Genomic DNA, 18,107 nt, shown 5'->3' with positions numbered 1-18,107 from the left:
GTACAAAACTAACATCAACAAGTCTCAAGAAAAGGAATTCAGCAAAATATTTCTCAAAATATACTGTGAATGTGCTCCCATGCCTATTTATTTCTCCTTTGTTATAACTTTACTCTTCATAGTTTCCTCTTCTGCAAAATGCACTTTTTTTAATGTTCTCCTATAATTTATCATGTTTTTAGTTTATAAGGGTCATCACTGCAATGGCTGAGATAAGAGGTGCTTGGGCATGCCTTAATTCATCTTGGGAATGATTCAGCATCCCCCACTGATTTGTAGGATGCCTACAAACAAGAGCAGGGCCCAACTGAATTTTGGGTTCAAAAAGATTAAATGATGGACATAAAAACATTTCCTAAGCACCCCAGGGACCCCCAATGATATGAAAGGTGAGGTCCCCATGCTTTACAGGATAAACTGAGCCATGCTAGTACCAAAATGTTGTCTGTTACAAAATGTGTCACCTTTAAATGGAAAAATATTGCTTATACAACTTAATAGAAATGTAATTTCCTATTTCTTAAAATTATTCATAGCAAGATTTGTACCGTGGTATTTGAATCATTCAATCCACAGTATTTGTATCTTGGGTTCTACATTTGCTAATCACAAATTATTCCAAACCTAGTCTCCCATTGCACTAGGTAATGGGATATCACAATTGCTATAAAAAATTGTAGCTTGAAAAGTTATAGCAGTAAACCACATAAGAAATAACATCATATGAAAGGAAAATTATATTCTTTTATTAACAATAAAATTGGCCAATGTGCCCTCCAAAAGAAGATTAATTATACACAACAAAATAGTTAAGAGCATACCCGATTTGCCTTCTCTCTTAAAGATGCCTGTGGAGATTCTAAACAAGCAACTACTACATCCTTGTTTTCTTGAAAAAACAATGCCAGAGTCTCAAAGGAGTTATCTTCTCTTTGTTGGCGTAACATTGATTCCAGAACACACATAGCTTTCAACCGCACCTGTCCAGTTATATCCAAATGGTTTAAGTCAAATGTTCATGAGCAAAATAAGCTTTACTCATACATAGGCAAAAGTAGCAAAACTTTTTCTCATCAAACCTTTATTAGAAATCTAATATTGAATAATAATAAAGTAAATTATATAAAAAAACATATTACAATTTAAGGCAAAACATCAATCAGCAATAGTGTAATTCATGCCATTACCTTGATAGATTACACTGAAGAATCTACATTCAATCATTTGTTCAATATAGGTCTTTATCCTGTAAGGCTATATTACTGAGTTCAGCTGAAACACCAGACAATTGTGTAAATATGGTTCATGCACAAGTATGGGCTTTTCCATCACATTCTCTATGCATTTCACGTGATTCCATCATAATTTTCTGTGTGATTCTGTCATGATTTTATGTACCTCACTTTCAACAGCGTTTCTGTCATCATCCTATCTACAGTTAACCTTTAAAGATATTTATAAGTTTAATCCCAAAAATATATATAGCTTGGGCAAATTATTATTTATTTGAATAAGTTTGATCCCTAATACACATCGTCAATTTGGCTCTCACTGAGTAAATATATGAATTGTTATTATTATATATAGTGTTTACAATTTTTTTGATAGTGAGATGTATTATATATTTTGCAATAAAATCAAAAATTATATATTTTGCAAAATATAATAAAAATTATATATTTGCAAAATGAAATAAAAATTATATATTTGTTATATGTGCACACAAATTAAAAATTCATAGATAGCATAAATATGTCCATATATATATAAACTATGCATTGATGTCAACAGTAGTGTGAAGGAGAGTCTGCAAAAGTATTGCTTCTACTAAAGATTATTTCAGATGATAAGTAGGAGATAATTTCCACTGCAAGTCAAATTGTGATATTGCTATCAGGATTTAACTGTGTGATTTTGAGTCAAACTCATTGACCCATGTTTCATGAGTAGTGATTCAACATGAATCCATCTCTCATGAGAACAAATGGAACACTTAGCACTCATTGAATCACACAGTTAAATCCTAACAGCAATATCACAATTTGACTTGCTGTGGAAATCATCTCCTACTTATCAATTGATGAGCTTAAGGGGCTTTCTAATGAATGGTTCATAGGTCACAACACTTGGTGAAGGTTTTGCAAATGGGGTTGCAAGCTTTGGGTTTAACCATGGAGGAAACTCTGTAGTTAAGCGCGCTCAAGCTGGAGTAGTACTGGGATGGGTGACCTCCCGGGAAGTCCCAGTGCTTCACCCCTGTGAGCATCACCTAGATCCAATGAGTGCTAAGTGTTCCATTTATTCTCATGAGAGATGGATTCATGTTGAATCACTACTCATGAAACATGGGTCAATGAGTTTGACTCAAAATCACACAGTTAAATCCTGATAGCAATATCACAGATTAATTCAGATGTTTGCAAGATGAGTTTGGGGAATATATGGAGCATCCTTATTGAGTTTGAAAAGTTCAGGATTGAGTTACAGTTAAAGAATGATCATCAAGATGCATCACATACTTTATATCATGCGCTCTTTAAGTCGTGGTACATACATGTTGGTCAGAGTAATCAAGAGCATTTAATGTGAGTTTTTGATTCATTTCACCCAGACTAAAGGAGAAGAGCAGTATGGTGACAGGAGCAGAGATCTTTGATATTAATTATAGCTTATAATCTAGTGCGCTTATAGTTTTTTCCTCAAATATTATATGCTGGGTTATAACATTTTTCCTAAAAAATGAAGCTTTATATTCTTTGATCCATGTCTTGTATTCTATTGTTTGGTTTTGATCTTAGTTGCTGGATTCGTGCCCAAAAGGCTAGATCTGGATTCGTGCCAAGATTCGTCTAGATTCAAGCACAATCCTTGTTTTGGACTATGGACCCATCTAGATCCACGGACCGCAAATCCGGACGAATCCAAAGTCCAAAACAAGGATCCTACACGATTTCACGTGGATCCTCCTGAATCCTACACAAATACTTCTTGAATCCCCAAGGACCCACAGGCCAAACTTGGAATGAATATATATAATATATATATATATATTTTTATATATAATGCATACACACACACACACACACTCTCACGAATCCTAATGGGAAAAATAAAAAATCATGAATCCACGAATTGGATTCGTATCCCAAATCAGTAACTAAGGTCTTGATCAATTTTTCACCTCAAAAATCGTCTGTTTTTCTGATTTTTCTCCTTACAAAATAGTGGCTTTTTGCAATCTGTTTTGGGGCATCATGCTCATTTGCAAAGTCTGGAGGGTCTGCAAATTTTTGGAGTGTTTCCTAATTCATTCTTGTTTTCATGGTGAATACTTGTGAAGTTTTGGAGTGTTGCATGGCTTCCACATTTGTCACTTTACTTAAATGTTGTTGACTAGAAGTTTAATATAGTTAATTAGTTCGATAGATAATTAAAGAATTGTTGTAGTTAAATGATAGTGAAACTTGTGTTCATACCTTTCGCTACTTGTTGATTGCAAGTAACAATGCAAGGTTGGTTTAAGCCCCATTACAAGCACTTCACTTCAATTTCTTAATGTTCATTGATTTGCAAAGTTTATGGTTGCGATGAGTATAAGTAATTTGAAAATCGTACACACACCTTTAGAAGATAGCAACCTCTTTAGCATAGTTGATTTGGCGAAGCAAGGACTAGTTTAGTCTAACCACAACATCAATAGCGTCTTGAATTTGTAGAGTTAGAGGAAGTAACATAGACTTCTAAAGCCACATCTCATTTGTCCTTCATTTCAAATCATAGTTAGAAGTAGTTGAAACACCCAATTGCCATATCATTTGCACTCAAAAAGTTGATAGATCCTCCACAAAAATCTAACATGATTAATGGCAGAGGGAGATTCTATAGGTGGTTGTTCACCATTAGATGGCGGGTCCCTCTACACCATCATTAGTGCAATCGACGACATGATCTATTCTATAATCACCTAAACACACTAGGGCTCAAGTGATTACAGCAAATCACATCACAAATACTGGGTTGTGTCCAACATCAAACTCGCATATACAATGCAATGACCCCTTGTGAATTGTCTATTTATATATGAAAAAATTCATTATAATTATATTCTATTTAATTTCATAAGATAATCAAATCACAAGCAAGCTATGGCAAGCTAGGAAAATTCATGCTATTCTGATTATAACTTTGGCCTAGAGGGAATGCTAAGATACAATAGGTCACTTTGAGTCCAAATTCAATGGTCTCCCTCAAGGTTTTTGTGGATCCAAGCCCAACATGTACTCAAGGCGTTTGAGGACACTAACCCTTACCTATCTCGAGATAACTTGTTGGCTGGATATATCCAAGCCTTTCCCATATTGTATCCCTACTTGTTCCTTCTAGCTTAGACTTATAATCAGATTGAGCATGGGTATCTTTTTAAGTGAATTGATTCTAATTATTATAATAGATAATATACTTACCTTAGAGATGCACGAGTCTTATTCTACCAACTCAATATCCTTAATTCTATGTTGTTGATTTATTTTATGCTTATTATTTATACCCTTCTCAAGTATTGAGTGTAATAAGGCATCTGGAGTAATTGTATTCACAACTCCCTTTTTGTAGTTTTTTTTAATCTAACGTTTGCATAAGTCTGATGCCAATTGCTTTTTCTGCTTTTATTTCAAATGATACTCCAATCTTGATTTTGTATCTTGTGTAGGGTATTGATTGTACCATTTGGGAATCAAGGGATGTGACTTTTTAGGATCGGTCATATCCCTCCATCACAAAGGTAGATTATATATTTGACGACTACTAGTTAACACAACTATTCAAGAAGCTATTTGGTAAGTGTAGTAACACTGAGACGTGACCCCCCCCCCTGCTTTTTGCCCCATGTCTAGGAGACGAGGATGCACCAAGGACTCTGTCCCCACGGCGCCACTAGATTCTACCACCTCCGCCAAGGATGGGGGGACATCCTGGTGTTGACTATTTGCTGATTCGACTATTTGTATTTAATGTTCGATGTTCCAATGCAATACAATGTTCAAGTATTTATACTTTTACATCTTTATATCTTATATTGCAATACATCTTTTCATAACTAACATTTTAAGTACCATATGTATAATATGTACACCACCACAGCCCCCCCAGCCCCTCCCAATTAAGTTCCCTTTGTTTCTCCATCCACAAATACTTGTCCCCATGTTCTACGTCTTCTTGTCCCCTAGGGCGGTGTAACTATGTTGGTAAGAAACTTGGAACTGCATATGTGGGTTTTATTAGCAATATTGGTACAATGGCAGCAACCACATAATCTTCAAAACTGACAGATAATTGCTTCGCATATGGTCGATTGTGTCAATATGATGACTAGCATATGTTTTGGTTGAGCGAAGTGAAACTGGCACAGTATGGCAGTTGTTCAGGACAGTTTTGGCAATCATGCAAATTGGTCTAGTAGACAAAATTGTTTGGACAATTCAATTGCTTGGCAGTGTAGGGACGACATCCTAGATGTTAACCCTTTCATAGCACGGTATTATTTTGCTTATTGGAGTTTGTGCTACACACTTTGTGGAAGGTTTTTGCTAGCCGACTATATAAAGAATAATGAAGGGTGTACAAGAAAGTTTGATTTCATATGCCAGCATGGATAATGATGCTATGATGTTGTTTTTATGATATATGCAAATCTCGATGCTGGATCAAATCAGATGCAAGCCTCATTGCAGATTTATCAGGCATTGTGATGTCAAGTATAGTCTTTTTGGTATTGTAATTAGACAATGAGTCCAAAAGGTGGTTTAACCTTCATTCTCGAGCTTGTATGCTCTTTCTTTTTGTTGGCAACTCCTAACAGGGTTGAGATTGAGACCTCTAACAAGGACTCCTGTACTAAATGATATGTAACAACTCCTACCGGTCAGACCTCTTAACAGAACTTTCAGGTTAGCACATTGTTGTGGGTACTATCCCCATCGAGATTTTCCCTTGGCCGGGATTTCCTCGAGAACAAATCATGGTGGTATGAGTTCTTTAACCTTCATTCTCGAGCTTGTATGCTCTTTCTTTTTCTTGGCAACTCCTAAGAGGGTTGAGATTGAGACCTCTAACAAGAACTTTTGTACTAAATGCTATGTAACAACTCCTACCAGTCAGACCTCTTAACCAAACTGTCAGGTTAGTACATAGTTGTGGGTACTATCCCCATCGAGATTTTCCCTTGGCTAGGGTTTCCTTGAGAACAAATCATGGTGTTATGAGTTCTTTATTGTTCTATGCTTTACTTTCCTGTATTGTTATATGTGGATGATTCAATGATTATGGTTAAGTTGCAAAGTAATTAATTGCTTTGGAAGTGTTGCGACACTGATCCCCCCCCCCCTCAATGTTGCTTGATCCCAACAAAGAGATGGAACAAAAAGATCACACTGATGCATCTTCTCACATGTGTATTTAGTCTCAAATATTATAGTTCTAAGCTCCTTTCTATTGGCACGAGAAATCCACAGGTCCAAAAGTTGCCAAAGGGTACAATGCAGCACTCCACGAACTCTTTGGTGATCATGAGATGCAGAATATAATGGCGGTTGAGTTGATGGGTTTTTCAAGCACAAACGTGTGATCTTGTCAAGACGACTATATGGTTGGTGCTACTTCCATAGAGAATAGTACAAGCACCTACAATCTCTTGCAATCCATGGTTTATCACAATTAAAAAATTTATTCAGCTTTTTAGTATTTTACATAGTATAATTCTATTATTTATATTTTTTTATTTTGTGATTCTTCACTCGCTAATTTTGTCTTGATAGGTTGATAGTCCATCTTATTCTGAGAAGAATTGGAACATATGCTCCTCCATCCACACAATAAAGTACAATAGACAAAACTCAAAAAAGGTGGAGACTTGGTCTTTGTGTATTCAAACTTGTGGCTCCTTACAGACAAAGATCTGCCTACAAAGAAGGGGCAACAAACAAGTGGGATATCGAGCCAAAGAATATTAAATTGGATGCTTATATTTCCCACCTTGTGACACTTGAAGTTGATGATGAATATGAGTCACCTAGTGAGCATGAGGGTGCTAGGGCCAAGGGCACTACTTATGGTTCCTCTAATTTACCGCAATATAGATCATCTAATATGGAGAAGAACGATGGTATTTTTTATAACCCATACGATATTTAATCAATGATGGCTCACTGTTCACACTTTGACATTATTACTTTTTTAATTTCATATATATCATGACAGTCGAGTTTGATTATACATGACTATCAATATAGTGGAGTGTTTTTTCTATGTTATTTGACTAGTAGTATGGTGGTGTATTTTTATGACTTCATATGGATGAACCTAAAATAAATATGGATGAACCTAAAATAAACAAACTCCAAAAAAAGCCCAAGCCCACAAAATGAACCCTTGAACCCAAATCAGGAAGTTATATAACGTGCATAATAGAAGAATGCAATGTATTAGACAGCACAGGAATGACCCTCAGTCTCCATAATGATCAAGCCAGTTATAAATTAGTTTTTTTAATTAAAACAAAGCTGACAGTGAATTCAAATTTGAAGGCAGTATTTAGCTTCTTTTTTTAATGATTCCTTAATATTCTTATAAACTTAGGGGTAATATTTTGGTGTGGTAAGTTTGCCAAGTGTTACACGAAAAAACAGCAAACTCTGTGACTTAGTATGATGTGGACAGGGGTGTAAAGCTCCCAGTGAAATGACCAATTAAGGTCACACAGTTGTGCTAAATCATCATTGTGTAGCTATTGTGTAGCATTTCTTTGCCCATTTGTGCAGTGGAGTATGAAGTTTTTGTCTTATGTATTGCCTTAAGAAATGCTGGACTAATATTTATGCTTTCCTTGCATGACATTAAATTCATTTCTTGTATCTTAAGATAAATGCAATGCACAATCACCAACCAAAACAAGATAAAGATAATTTAGGAAGATGCACAATCAGGAGGATTAAATGAAGCAAATATTCCAAAAACGTGACATCAGACAATTGACCCAGGGAGATAGTACCTGCCACACATTTGAATGAAGTTTTGAACATATGGCTGAGCTCAAAATGTTAAAATCCAATTTTGAGGCCTCTGATAGAAATCTTTGAATAGCTTCACGGCTGGGCTGAAGACGCACACCCCCAACAGTTGTGATAGAATCTAAAAGCCTCTCTTCTCGACTACTTCCTCTTGCTTGACTGGGACCAAGTTTTTCATTGCTTAAATCTGACGAAGAAACCCTGTAATCTTGATTTGGTGGCACATCTTTGATCTCAGAAGACCCCATAGAATAGGGAGATTCTGTCCACGGTCCCTCTCTTTGATGCTTTGAATAAGTATCTCTTTCTGATGTAAGTGACTTTCTTAGGCTAGGCCCTCTGTAGCTTCCAGCTGGGTTTCCTTTTGCATCAAAATAATTATTATTTGACTGTCCGCCAATAATGTTCAAGCCCTGTCTAATAGATGCACTTCCCAATTCAACGACTTCACTAAGAAATGACCTTCTATCATCCAATGGCATTTCAAAATTAGTATTACCAAACCCTTGAATTCGTTTATTGACATCCTCAGAAGTAGTTTGCTTTTCTTCTGCAGCAAAAATGGCTGCTACCACTTCATGGGCAGTATCACGGACAGCCTTATTCAAAGCATCACCTCTAAGAGCATCTGGTTCGCCTCTGTAATGAAACATCTGACGTATAACTCCTGAATGCCGCTGCATTTCTCGTCGGAATTCTACTCCAGCCTTTGATACTGAGTATTTGATAAGCCTCAAAGCCTGCAAGCAGAAACATTTAATACAGAAGACAAAAGTTATAGTTCCTGATAAAAAGATAATGATGATGTAATAATGAATCATAAATCTTTATCCACTCTTTAATTTTAAATATAAGTCTGTTTTAATGATGCAGAAAACTCTTTCAGTCAATGGTCCAATGGTCTGCAACAGCAAGAAAACAAAAGGTTACCATGCGCACCAACCCAAAGTTTTGTTTCCAGATGGAGAATTTGTCATGAGGATACCAACCCAAGTTCAAATACCGCTGGATATGCTTCTCAGGTCAACACAATCATAATGATGCAGGCCAAATATAAACAAGTCTAGCTGCAAATCTCATGTCAATTTTGAACAATCTAATACACTCATTAAAGGCTTTAAAGTAAAACAACCATTCTTGTTTGAAAGTGTACCCTTTAAAGTAAAACAACCATTCTTGTTTGAAAGTGTACCATCCTCTCGCTTCTTAACAAAGTAGATGCAGGGAGTAATGAATTTCACACATTTTGACTAAAATTTTGAGAACTTGTATAATTTGTATTGTAACTGTAAACCCATGCCAAAAGAAAAGAGGATCTTTAAAAAAGCACTTAATTTCAAATTTCAATTGACTTGTGCAAAGAAGTGAGCATTAGTACCTTTTGCAGGCAACTGATAATACGAGCAGGTTTGAGGATGCTTTCATTTAATTGATTAAACTTTACTTGCCCGCAAAGAAGGAAGACTCATAAGAAAGTCATGTAAGGAAGAGTTGTATAGAAATTTCATGTGTCCACACTGTATGTGACATTATTACATAGTTGTCGATGTTGCTGCACAGAAGTTTCTCCTAATGTGCTGTTGGAAACTCCCTCCAGCATAATAATGTAGCAATCACAGAAACAGAAACCCTCCAAAATTGTCCATGTCAACAAACTCAGTTAACAGATTTTTTTTTAAATATTACACTCTTAGAGGTTGCTCGTTGAAGGAACTTCTAATGAGAGATGAATTGTCTTAAGGAATGATTACTAAGGAGAAATTGATCATCGAATGTGTGGCTTTGGCATTTAACACTGTGAGGAATTGGACCCGAAAATCAATCGGAAAAGTGCAATCGCTTAAAGAAAAAGTACTATTTCAATTGCTTAAAGGAACTGCTACTGAGTAAGTCTGTCCTAAAACCACGTAGCTGAACGGCACGCCTAAAATAAGGTAGATTTTCATTACGTGTGCAACAAAGGTTGAAAGGCATGTACGGAAACATAAATCATTGACCATTTTACAGCAGAGCTTTGTGTTCAAATCCCCAGAAAATTTACTCCATCAACAACAGATGAGTTCGTGTGTCTAATAGCATGTTATGTGACCGGTTTGTCTACTGAACCCACGTCGAGGTAAAAGGCAATAAGAAAATGCTTGACCGCATAGAAATGTTCGAGGGAACTAACAAGGCAAGTCCCGCGTCAAATTGGCTACAAGATTTCCCCTGGTCGATTCATCTAAGTCGAAATTCAACTAATGCATCGAATTTAGCGATGAATAACCGGCATCTCTATGATTACACTATTCTTATATACCATCCTTCTAGGGTTTCTTAGAATTACAACACTGCATGTTTTGATATGAATCTAGACGTCACATCTGAATTAAACTGTCTTTCTACCTACCCCAACATCTGGAGGAAAGGTATCAATAAAAACAAACATAAACCAGATGAATTGATTAAGTATTTGGAACCAAAGAAAACATTCAAACCCTATATATTCCGCCCATACTCTCGCCAAATTCTCGTTGAAAGTCCATACCAAAGATAAAACCGTACCTTTTGCTTGACCCGAGGGCTTTTGTGATCGAGGCGTTTGAGAACATAATCGGACATCTCCTTGACAATGGCAAATGGACTGGAGCGAAGAGTCTCGCAAATCTCGTCCATCTTATAAATCGGGGTGATTTTATCGTCATCTGCCGTGGCAGTGTCGATCATACGCGACCTCCAGTACGCTTCCACAGCCCTCCTGCTTGACTCCATGCCTAATCCCCTTCTCAATTCCTTATCTCCAACTAAACACCGCAATAAACATCACAAGGAAATCATCCTATTAGCAGACAGAAGTTTGGGTTCAATTTACCTCGATCTGTAACTCAAAACTTGTCACAGTCGAAGCCAAACGTCTAAAATGACAATCTTGACTGATCAAAATACATCAAAATAGCAGCCGTCGAATGGCGTCGACTGGGATTTTTGAGGAAATTTTGCCAATCGCCAGCGGGAAGTGGCGCAGTCTCCTACTGCAGGCAATTGTCTGGAAGCGCGACGAGATCAGAAAATCGGGGATATCACGGTCATGTGGCGGGCTTCCGCGGGAGGTCACATGGAGCTTCTGGGGCATGTGATCCATAAATTATCTGAGTCATGCAAAAACTCGTTATATTTTTTGTATTTTGCTTATTTTATTTATTTTAAGAGAATTAGAGTTAAGTTAATTAACAATAATAATAAGTTAAAAGAAGATTTAAATTCGTGGGAATGCAATGGGAGAACAAGTTAGGAATGTGTGAAATAGACACGTTCGAGGATCTTCGATAGTTTGTCACCTCTTTAACGCTGTAGATTTTGACTCCTCCACGACTATCTTAAGGAGGGCCCCACGCCTCTTCCTGTAGTGAAAATGTTTTATATGCATATCCTTACCACGTTTATGGTATTTAGCAAAATCTTAGTAGTATTTTTACCACAATTAGAAAATTCATGGTTATATTTTCAATGGTATGAGAGATGATTAAAAAAGATGGGCATTTTTTGGTAATTTAAATTTTAAAAATTGAAGACAAATCTATTATTACAAGAATATATCAAATTTGTTAAAAGATTTTATATTTATTAGGATATATTATTTTTTCTTTTATTAAATGAAATGTGTTAATAGACATATTTTTGTGAATGTGCTTTGAGGTTTCAATTGTGTAATTTTTTAGTCAAATTCATTGATCCATGTTTCATTAGTAGTATTTCACATAAATCTTATTGTAATAAATTGTTAAAATTGTGTTAGTTTGTTTAAATAGTAGTGATAAAAAGTTCAATAATTAGAGACATCATTATTGAATCAATAATCTTCCTTTATCTTTTAGAGAAGCAATTCTTTTACATGATAATTAGCATACCTATATTGTCATCTCATGTGTTATACCACATTTGTTGCATGACCTTCAATTTGAATGGCTTCATTTAGATCTCACCTAATGGATACTACTAGTGTAAATGATTTGATGGTTGCAAACAATGGCTTCATCAAGCAAGCATTCTCAAAAAATTGATACTAAAAGTATTTTACAAGGTATACCTTCTACGACCCTTTTAAATGTGGTTTCGCCTATTCCAAGTTTTGATTTTGCATCTCAATATTTAAAGAAGCATACTCTTATTGGTTTTTTTTTTTTTTTTGAGGTTCCCCCTAAAGCATGCTTTGTGATTGGGTTACCAAGTTATGTCCCCTTATGGGGTTTGTCCTAGAAAGCTAAAAAACCTTGCAAATGAGTGATTTTGGTTCATTTTGTTGAAGTTTTTTAAGTTCAAGCTATTTTTTAGCACAACCTTTGCATATTTATTAGTCTCTTGTATTTTCCAACCTACAACTTGAGACTTCTCAATCTTGAGTGATAATAAGTTTTGTGTATTTATCTAGATATAATTTCATGGTCTTCCTTTGTAATATTGGAGCTTTTCTTTTAGAGACACAAATCTCCATAAGACAAAATTCTAAAACTATCTTAGAGTTTACATAGTCAAAATAACAAATGAACATGTTAAGAATAAATTTACAAAATTCTTCTCACAAGAAGTGACATTACATCATTTGTGACCAATAGGTTAATTACATCAAATGAAATGTTATGAAAATATCATAAGCCATGTTGTCTCCTTGTTGGTAAATAGATTTGTCACTTAGAAAATGCGTGATTTAGCCCAATGGAATATGTGGCAAATCAATCTCTCCAACAGTTGGATAAGTCCTTGATATCTGGCCTTCCTTTGCATATAGAGGGTAGCTCCCTCGTAAGATATAATTTTGGATTTTTAAATAAAGATAATTACAACATTAGAAGATAGAAAGGGAACAATTGATAGCGACTAGTGATGATGAATGTTTTGAATGCTAGAAGAAGCAGGATCTTGTTGAACCCATATAGGTTGATTTCTTGAAGGGTTTCTATGGCAGAAGGAGGCTAGACCCCAAAATGTTTTATCCCCCACTTACTTCAAGTTTTACGAAAGATTGAAGAAGAAGATGGAAAGGATTATGGTTTTCTTTCTCATGATCAAGAATCCTTCTTGGAAAAAGGTTCAACATATAAAGATAAAGAAGCCCTTGCTGAAAAATGTGTTTCATCTAAATTAGCGATGAAGAATGACAAAAATATCTCGCATGCACCTATGTGTGAACAAAATTAGATTTAAGTTGATCCTAAGCAAGCTAGTTTCTTGAAGATTTTCTACGATGGATAGAAATTAGATCCAGAAAATATCCATCTTTCTTTGCTCTGAACTTTGCAAAAGAAAGATGAAGAAGATGGTAAAGATAACCAATTTCTCTCTCACAAATCAGGATCATTATCATAAAGAAGTTATACATCCAAGCATAAGGAAGACTTTGTTCAAAAATATGATTCATGTGAATCAAAGTTGGATATTGGTGATCAAGAAAGTAGTTCAACACCATCATCAATTGCTCAACAAAATCATACTTCTGGTGATCCCAGTCAAGATTAGTTTTTGAAAAGCTTCCATGATAATCGAAGACTTTATCCTACTAAACAACACCCTTCATTGCTTCAAAAATTGATGAAAAGTGAACAAGAAGATGAAGAGGGAAATCATTTTCTTGCTAATGGAATACCTTGCAAGAATACTATTGAAATAAATTTATCAGAAGATGCATGCCTAGAAGATGATCAAGAAGAGGTAAGTGAAAAAGAAAAAGAAATATGTATTGAGTCTTGTGATAGGAATTATAAAGATCTTCAGAAGGTAATATAAGTCATTCATGAATTGGAGAACAAGGATCTTGACAAAGAGGCATTAAAGTATTTACATAAGTGCTTGCACTCACAATTCGAAAAGAATGAAGAAGAGAGAATGTTAGAAGATGAATCTCAAGTGGTCATTATTCCAATTTGGTGTCTTGATGCTCCCGACGATGATTTCTTGTGTGGAGAAGATCTTCTCATTCATCCATCATTGGTATTTGAAGAGGAAACATGTTGATAAAATTAAAGGTATGAACTCATCTATGTCTTTTTCTAAAGCATCGCTACCTAACAATGACCTTGTGATATATGAAGAAAAGACTAGTGAATTTGTTTATCACAATGAGTTAGAAGAGAGTTTTTCATTGCAACAACTTCAAATCATAGATCCTAGCATTGAAAATAAATCTTTAGATAAGAACATTGCTAATATTAAGGATGAGGTAGTTTTTGAAGAGATCAATTCTATGTTTATGAGTAAAGATATTGAAGATCATCTCAAGGAATGTGATTAGGAAAGTGTGACTATTGATAAACTTGAGAAGGTTCATGATAATGCTCAAAGTCATTCGAGATTTCATCTTGATCAAGGTCTTAATGCTTCAGGAAGTGACTCCCTTTGTAAGCCCTCTCAGGTTGTTGATCATGATTATGATTAATTGTTTATAAAGGCACATACATCAAAAAAGGCATTCACTTATCAAGGTACTCTAAAAATTGGAATAGATCATGTTGCATGTCAGCAGAATCGACCCAGGTGCGTCCCAACGTGTAGAGACCTTCCCCTTCTCTTATCCCTTATAAATATAGGAGTAGGGAAGGGATCAAAAGTTCATGAAGTATGTCAAAATAAGGAAATAGAAAAAATTAAAGATGAGGTAACAAAGAACCCTTCCCTACCCCACCCACACTTAAAATGCAAAGATGGAGATCTCATCCTAGGTTCACATAATTGTCAATCACAAATAATGTGAGTCATATTCAACGAGGATGCATTTTCAAATCCAAACCACTTCTTAAAAGGTCCAACTAGGACTATGATAATTGAAAAAGAAGGCCTGCGTGTATCAAAAAAGAGACAAGGGCTTCATGATGACTGATTACAAGAAATTGAAGGAGAGGACTTTCTAAATGGAGCAAAAGCTCATAATTGCATTGAGAAGCTAGAGAATATAGCACTCCATCTTATTCAAAATGAATCCATTGATGGCATGCATCGTGAAGAAGAATTGATTCCAAAGTTAGAGATTTCTAAGGAGATATGGTTATTTGGATACATTCCTTTGTCCAGAGTAATGGAGCATGTTAGGAATCTGAAATTTGAAATCTAGGGAGCCAGCCTACATTTGAGTTTGTTGGAACTTGGGAGTTTTCAACTATTAAGTTGCCATGGAATTTATTTTGCTCATCTTGTGAATGGATTTGCATGATTTATCTAGAGTTGAAGCAATCAAACATAGGGGTTTCCATCTAGGTACATGTGTTAGTTAGGAGTTTTTTGTCATGTTTTTATTTCCCTTCTATTTGGTTGTGTTTCCAATTTTGGTGTGTTCAATACCTTTTCATGTATCTACCTCCTTTTCAAGTGACTCTATAGTCCTTTTGATAAAGCACTACTCTTGTTTAAGTCTAGGTTCATTCAACATCTTGTACAGTCCTTGTCCCTAGATAGAGCTAGTTGTTACCTTGGTATTTTTCTCAAAAAGTTAGAAAGTTTAAGTTTCAGAATGAGAGAAAATTGAAATGTTAAAAATCACTCTCTCCCAATAGCAAAACCACCTCTCTCTACGTAATAGAACCACTCTCTCTCCCTATACAAAAGTCCTCTCTCTCAATGTACTTCTCTCTCTCTCCACGTACTCAAATCTCTCTCTCTCTCTCTCTCTCTCTCTCTCTCTCTCTCTCTCTCTCTCTCTCTCTCTCTCTCTCTCTCTCTCTCTCTCTCTCTCTCTCTCTCTCTCTATGTACTAAAACCTTTTCAAAGGTTAAGGTTAGGAGTTTTGATTTGGAATCCAAACTTCATTTAAAAGGTTTCTCTACTAACCTAAAACACAAATTGTAAAACAACCTTTGAAATGCGATTCTTAGAAAATGCAAAGCTTTGCACTTAAATTACATGGCAAAATAGTGTTGCAAAGGAATATAAAAGTTTGACACAATAACTTGAGAGATTTCACTACGATGGGTAAATAGTGTCACAGAATAATCCAATCACAAAGGCACATGCATTGTTTGACGAGTTTCTTATATGAAGTAATCACTTCATCTTCGTTGATCTGGTTACATCTTGCATTGATCATCCTTTCTCATTGGTAGCGTAGATGGTGCCAAAGCACTTAGTCAAAGCCCCTCATTTTGGTTTTCGGTTGGATTGTTGGCATGTAAGACAAGTCAAGAGTGTGAATTTGGACCTTTTAAGGTCATCTCTTTGTTTGAGTTGTTCATGTAGACACCTAAATCCTTTAGAAAATAAAGTATTTTTATTTTCTGAAAAAATTCCTGATGACATCATCATTTATTAATTAATTAATTAATTTATTTTTATGCCATTAAATCCCTTTATCTTAATTAAAAATATTTAATTAAGGAATCCCTCCCAAAAATGTTTAAATCTTATTTAAACATTATTTCCTTATTAATTAATTAATTAATTGACCAAAAAACTCAAAATAAATAAAAAAATTATTTTGCCAATAGTGGCATGTTGTGATGGTTAAGTTGTTGCATTGTTATCCTTGCCATCAAGGTTCAAATCTCATGGGGATGAGGTCCCCTATTTGTGGTCTCACTGGTTCATAGCTCCAGGTCAAAGCGTTTACCCCTCTTTAAAAAAAAATATTAATAATAAATTATTTTTTGCTCAAAACTTGGCCAATTTCTTTAAGACCACTAACCTCTTCCACAATCTTCTAATCCTTCTTTAATTTTGATTAAAGGCTAATCCCATCATTTCTTACCCCTAATCCCAACTCAAAATATTTAATTAAGATTAAATATTAATCCTCATGTTTGTTAAAAAAGTTTTAATAAATATCTCCTCAACCCAAACCCTTGAAATAAATGAAACTTTATTTATTTCCTAAAAATCTAATTTATCCTCATCCTAAGAAGTTCTAGACTCTTCTAGAAAGTCTTCATCCTCATCCTAGGAAGTTCTAGACTGTTCTAGAAAGTCTTTATCCTCATCCAAAGTCTAGACTCTTCTAGAAGATGTCTTTAAACCTAATCTTAATCCCCTCCTAACCTTGTCACATTCCCCAAACATGGGTTAAGACTTACTAACCCAAGCCAAAGTTAACAAATATCTCCTCCTTCACCCACCCTCATTAAATGTCATCCACTTGCCTATCCCTAAGCTAATCCTAAACCATCCTAATCCATCCTCTAATCATTTGCACAATCCTAAGCAAGCTTAAAACCTTCCTAATCAAGCCCAAGTCGAAATTCCTCTCATCTTCCTCAAAATATCCCAACCATAAAACTTTATGAAGCCCACTAGGCCATAAATGACTCTTCCAAGCCCTTTCATTGCTCGACAATTTTTGAAAAGTTGCTTAACAACTTTTTGATAGGAAAGTTGCATAATGCAAGAAAGAGATTGATGGTTATTATAACTTTCTACAACCTCTTGAGGAACTTATAAAACCACAAAGTAAGCCCATCCCAAGTGTTGGAACATTTAATCAACAAAATTGTGCAAGTCGATCCACAAAATACAATCCAATTTGTGATAGTTTTAGAGTTCCTTGATTGCATGTACAAACTAATGGATGGAAATATTGATTTTTGTGTTGGATCCTTATTGTTTATGTTATTACAATTCTTTTCCATTCAAACTACAAGTTTTTAGGTGTTCATTTACGTAGGTTTTGAAATTCATTTGTAAATATTATGTCTGTTGGTCCAATTTTCACAATCTTTGCAAGAATGGTTCCCCCATGAGTTCTTATTGTGATTTCTCTGTGGAATTAAGGGAAATGGGATTGGATCCACTGTATATATTTTACATAGTTCTTGGGGCCCTGGAAAGTTGGTTATGCATTTTAAAACTAATACCCCAGGCGATTCCTGAGCACCCGACTAGGCAAATCAGTGTTTGCAAGTGGCTAAAGGTGGATTGAATATGATAGATAGTTCAATCCCACTCGTGGAGAGTTAAGGAGAATTTTTTAAGATGATAAGTTAATGGGAATATGTTTTTGCAAGAAGGTTTGTTGCCCTTTTGGATTGGACCTAGCAAATGTCATTATCATCCTAAAACCCTTATTTTTAGGCACGACTATAACTTTCTGAT

At 35.3% G+C, this 18,107-nt stretch overlaps 1 protein-coding gene across 1 annotated transcript in view; it reads right to left on the bottom strand.

Annotated features, from left to right (window-relative positions):
- LOC149570965 (ENTH/VHS family protein) overlaps nucleotides 1-11,092 on the bottom strand; it is a 67,595-nt gene extending 56,503 nt beyond the window's left edge. The window contains exons 1-3 of the mRNA XM_089812512.1: nucleotides 10,608-11,092; nucleotides 8,045-8,803; nucleotides 822-980 (exon numbers count right to left, since the gene is read on the bottom strand). Of these exons, the coding sequence (XP_089668638.1) occupies nucleotides 822-980; nucleotides 8,045-8,803; nucleotides 10,608-10,814 (1,125 nt within the window). The 5' untranslated portion in view covers nucleotides 10,815-11,092. The remainder of the gene's footprint in view (nucleotides 1-821; nucleotides 981-8,044; nucleotides 8,804-10,607) is intronic.
- Between the last annotated feature and the right edge of the window lie 7,015 nt (nucleotides 11,093-18,107).

Source organism: Cupressus sempervirens, chromosome 2 (genome assembly GCF_028749045.1).
Source record: "Cupressus sempervirens isolate cs-2001-9-10 chromosome 2, ASM2874904v1, whole genome shotgun sequence".
Taxonomy (NCBI): Eukaryota; Viridiplantae; Streptophyta; class Pinopsida; order Cupressales; family Cupressaceae; genus Cupressus; species Cupressus sempervirens.
The sequence above is the reverse complement of the archived record's forward strand: the minus strand, read 5'-3'. Positions and strand labels throughout refer to the sequence as shown.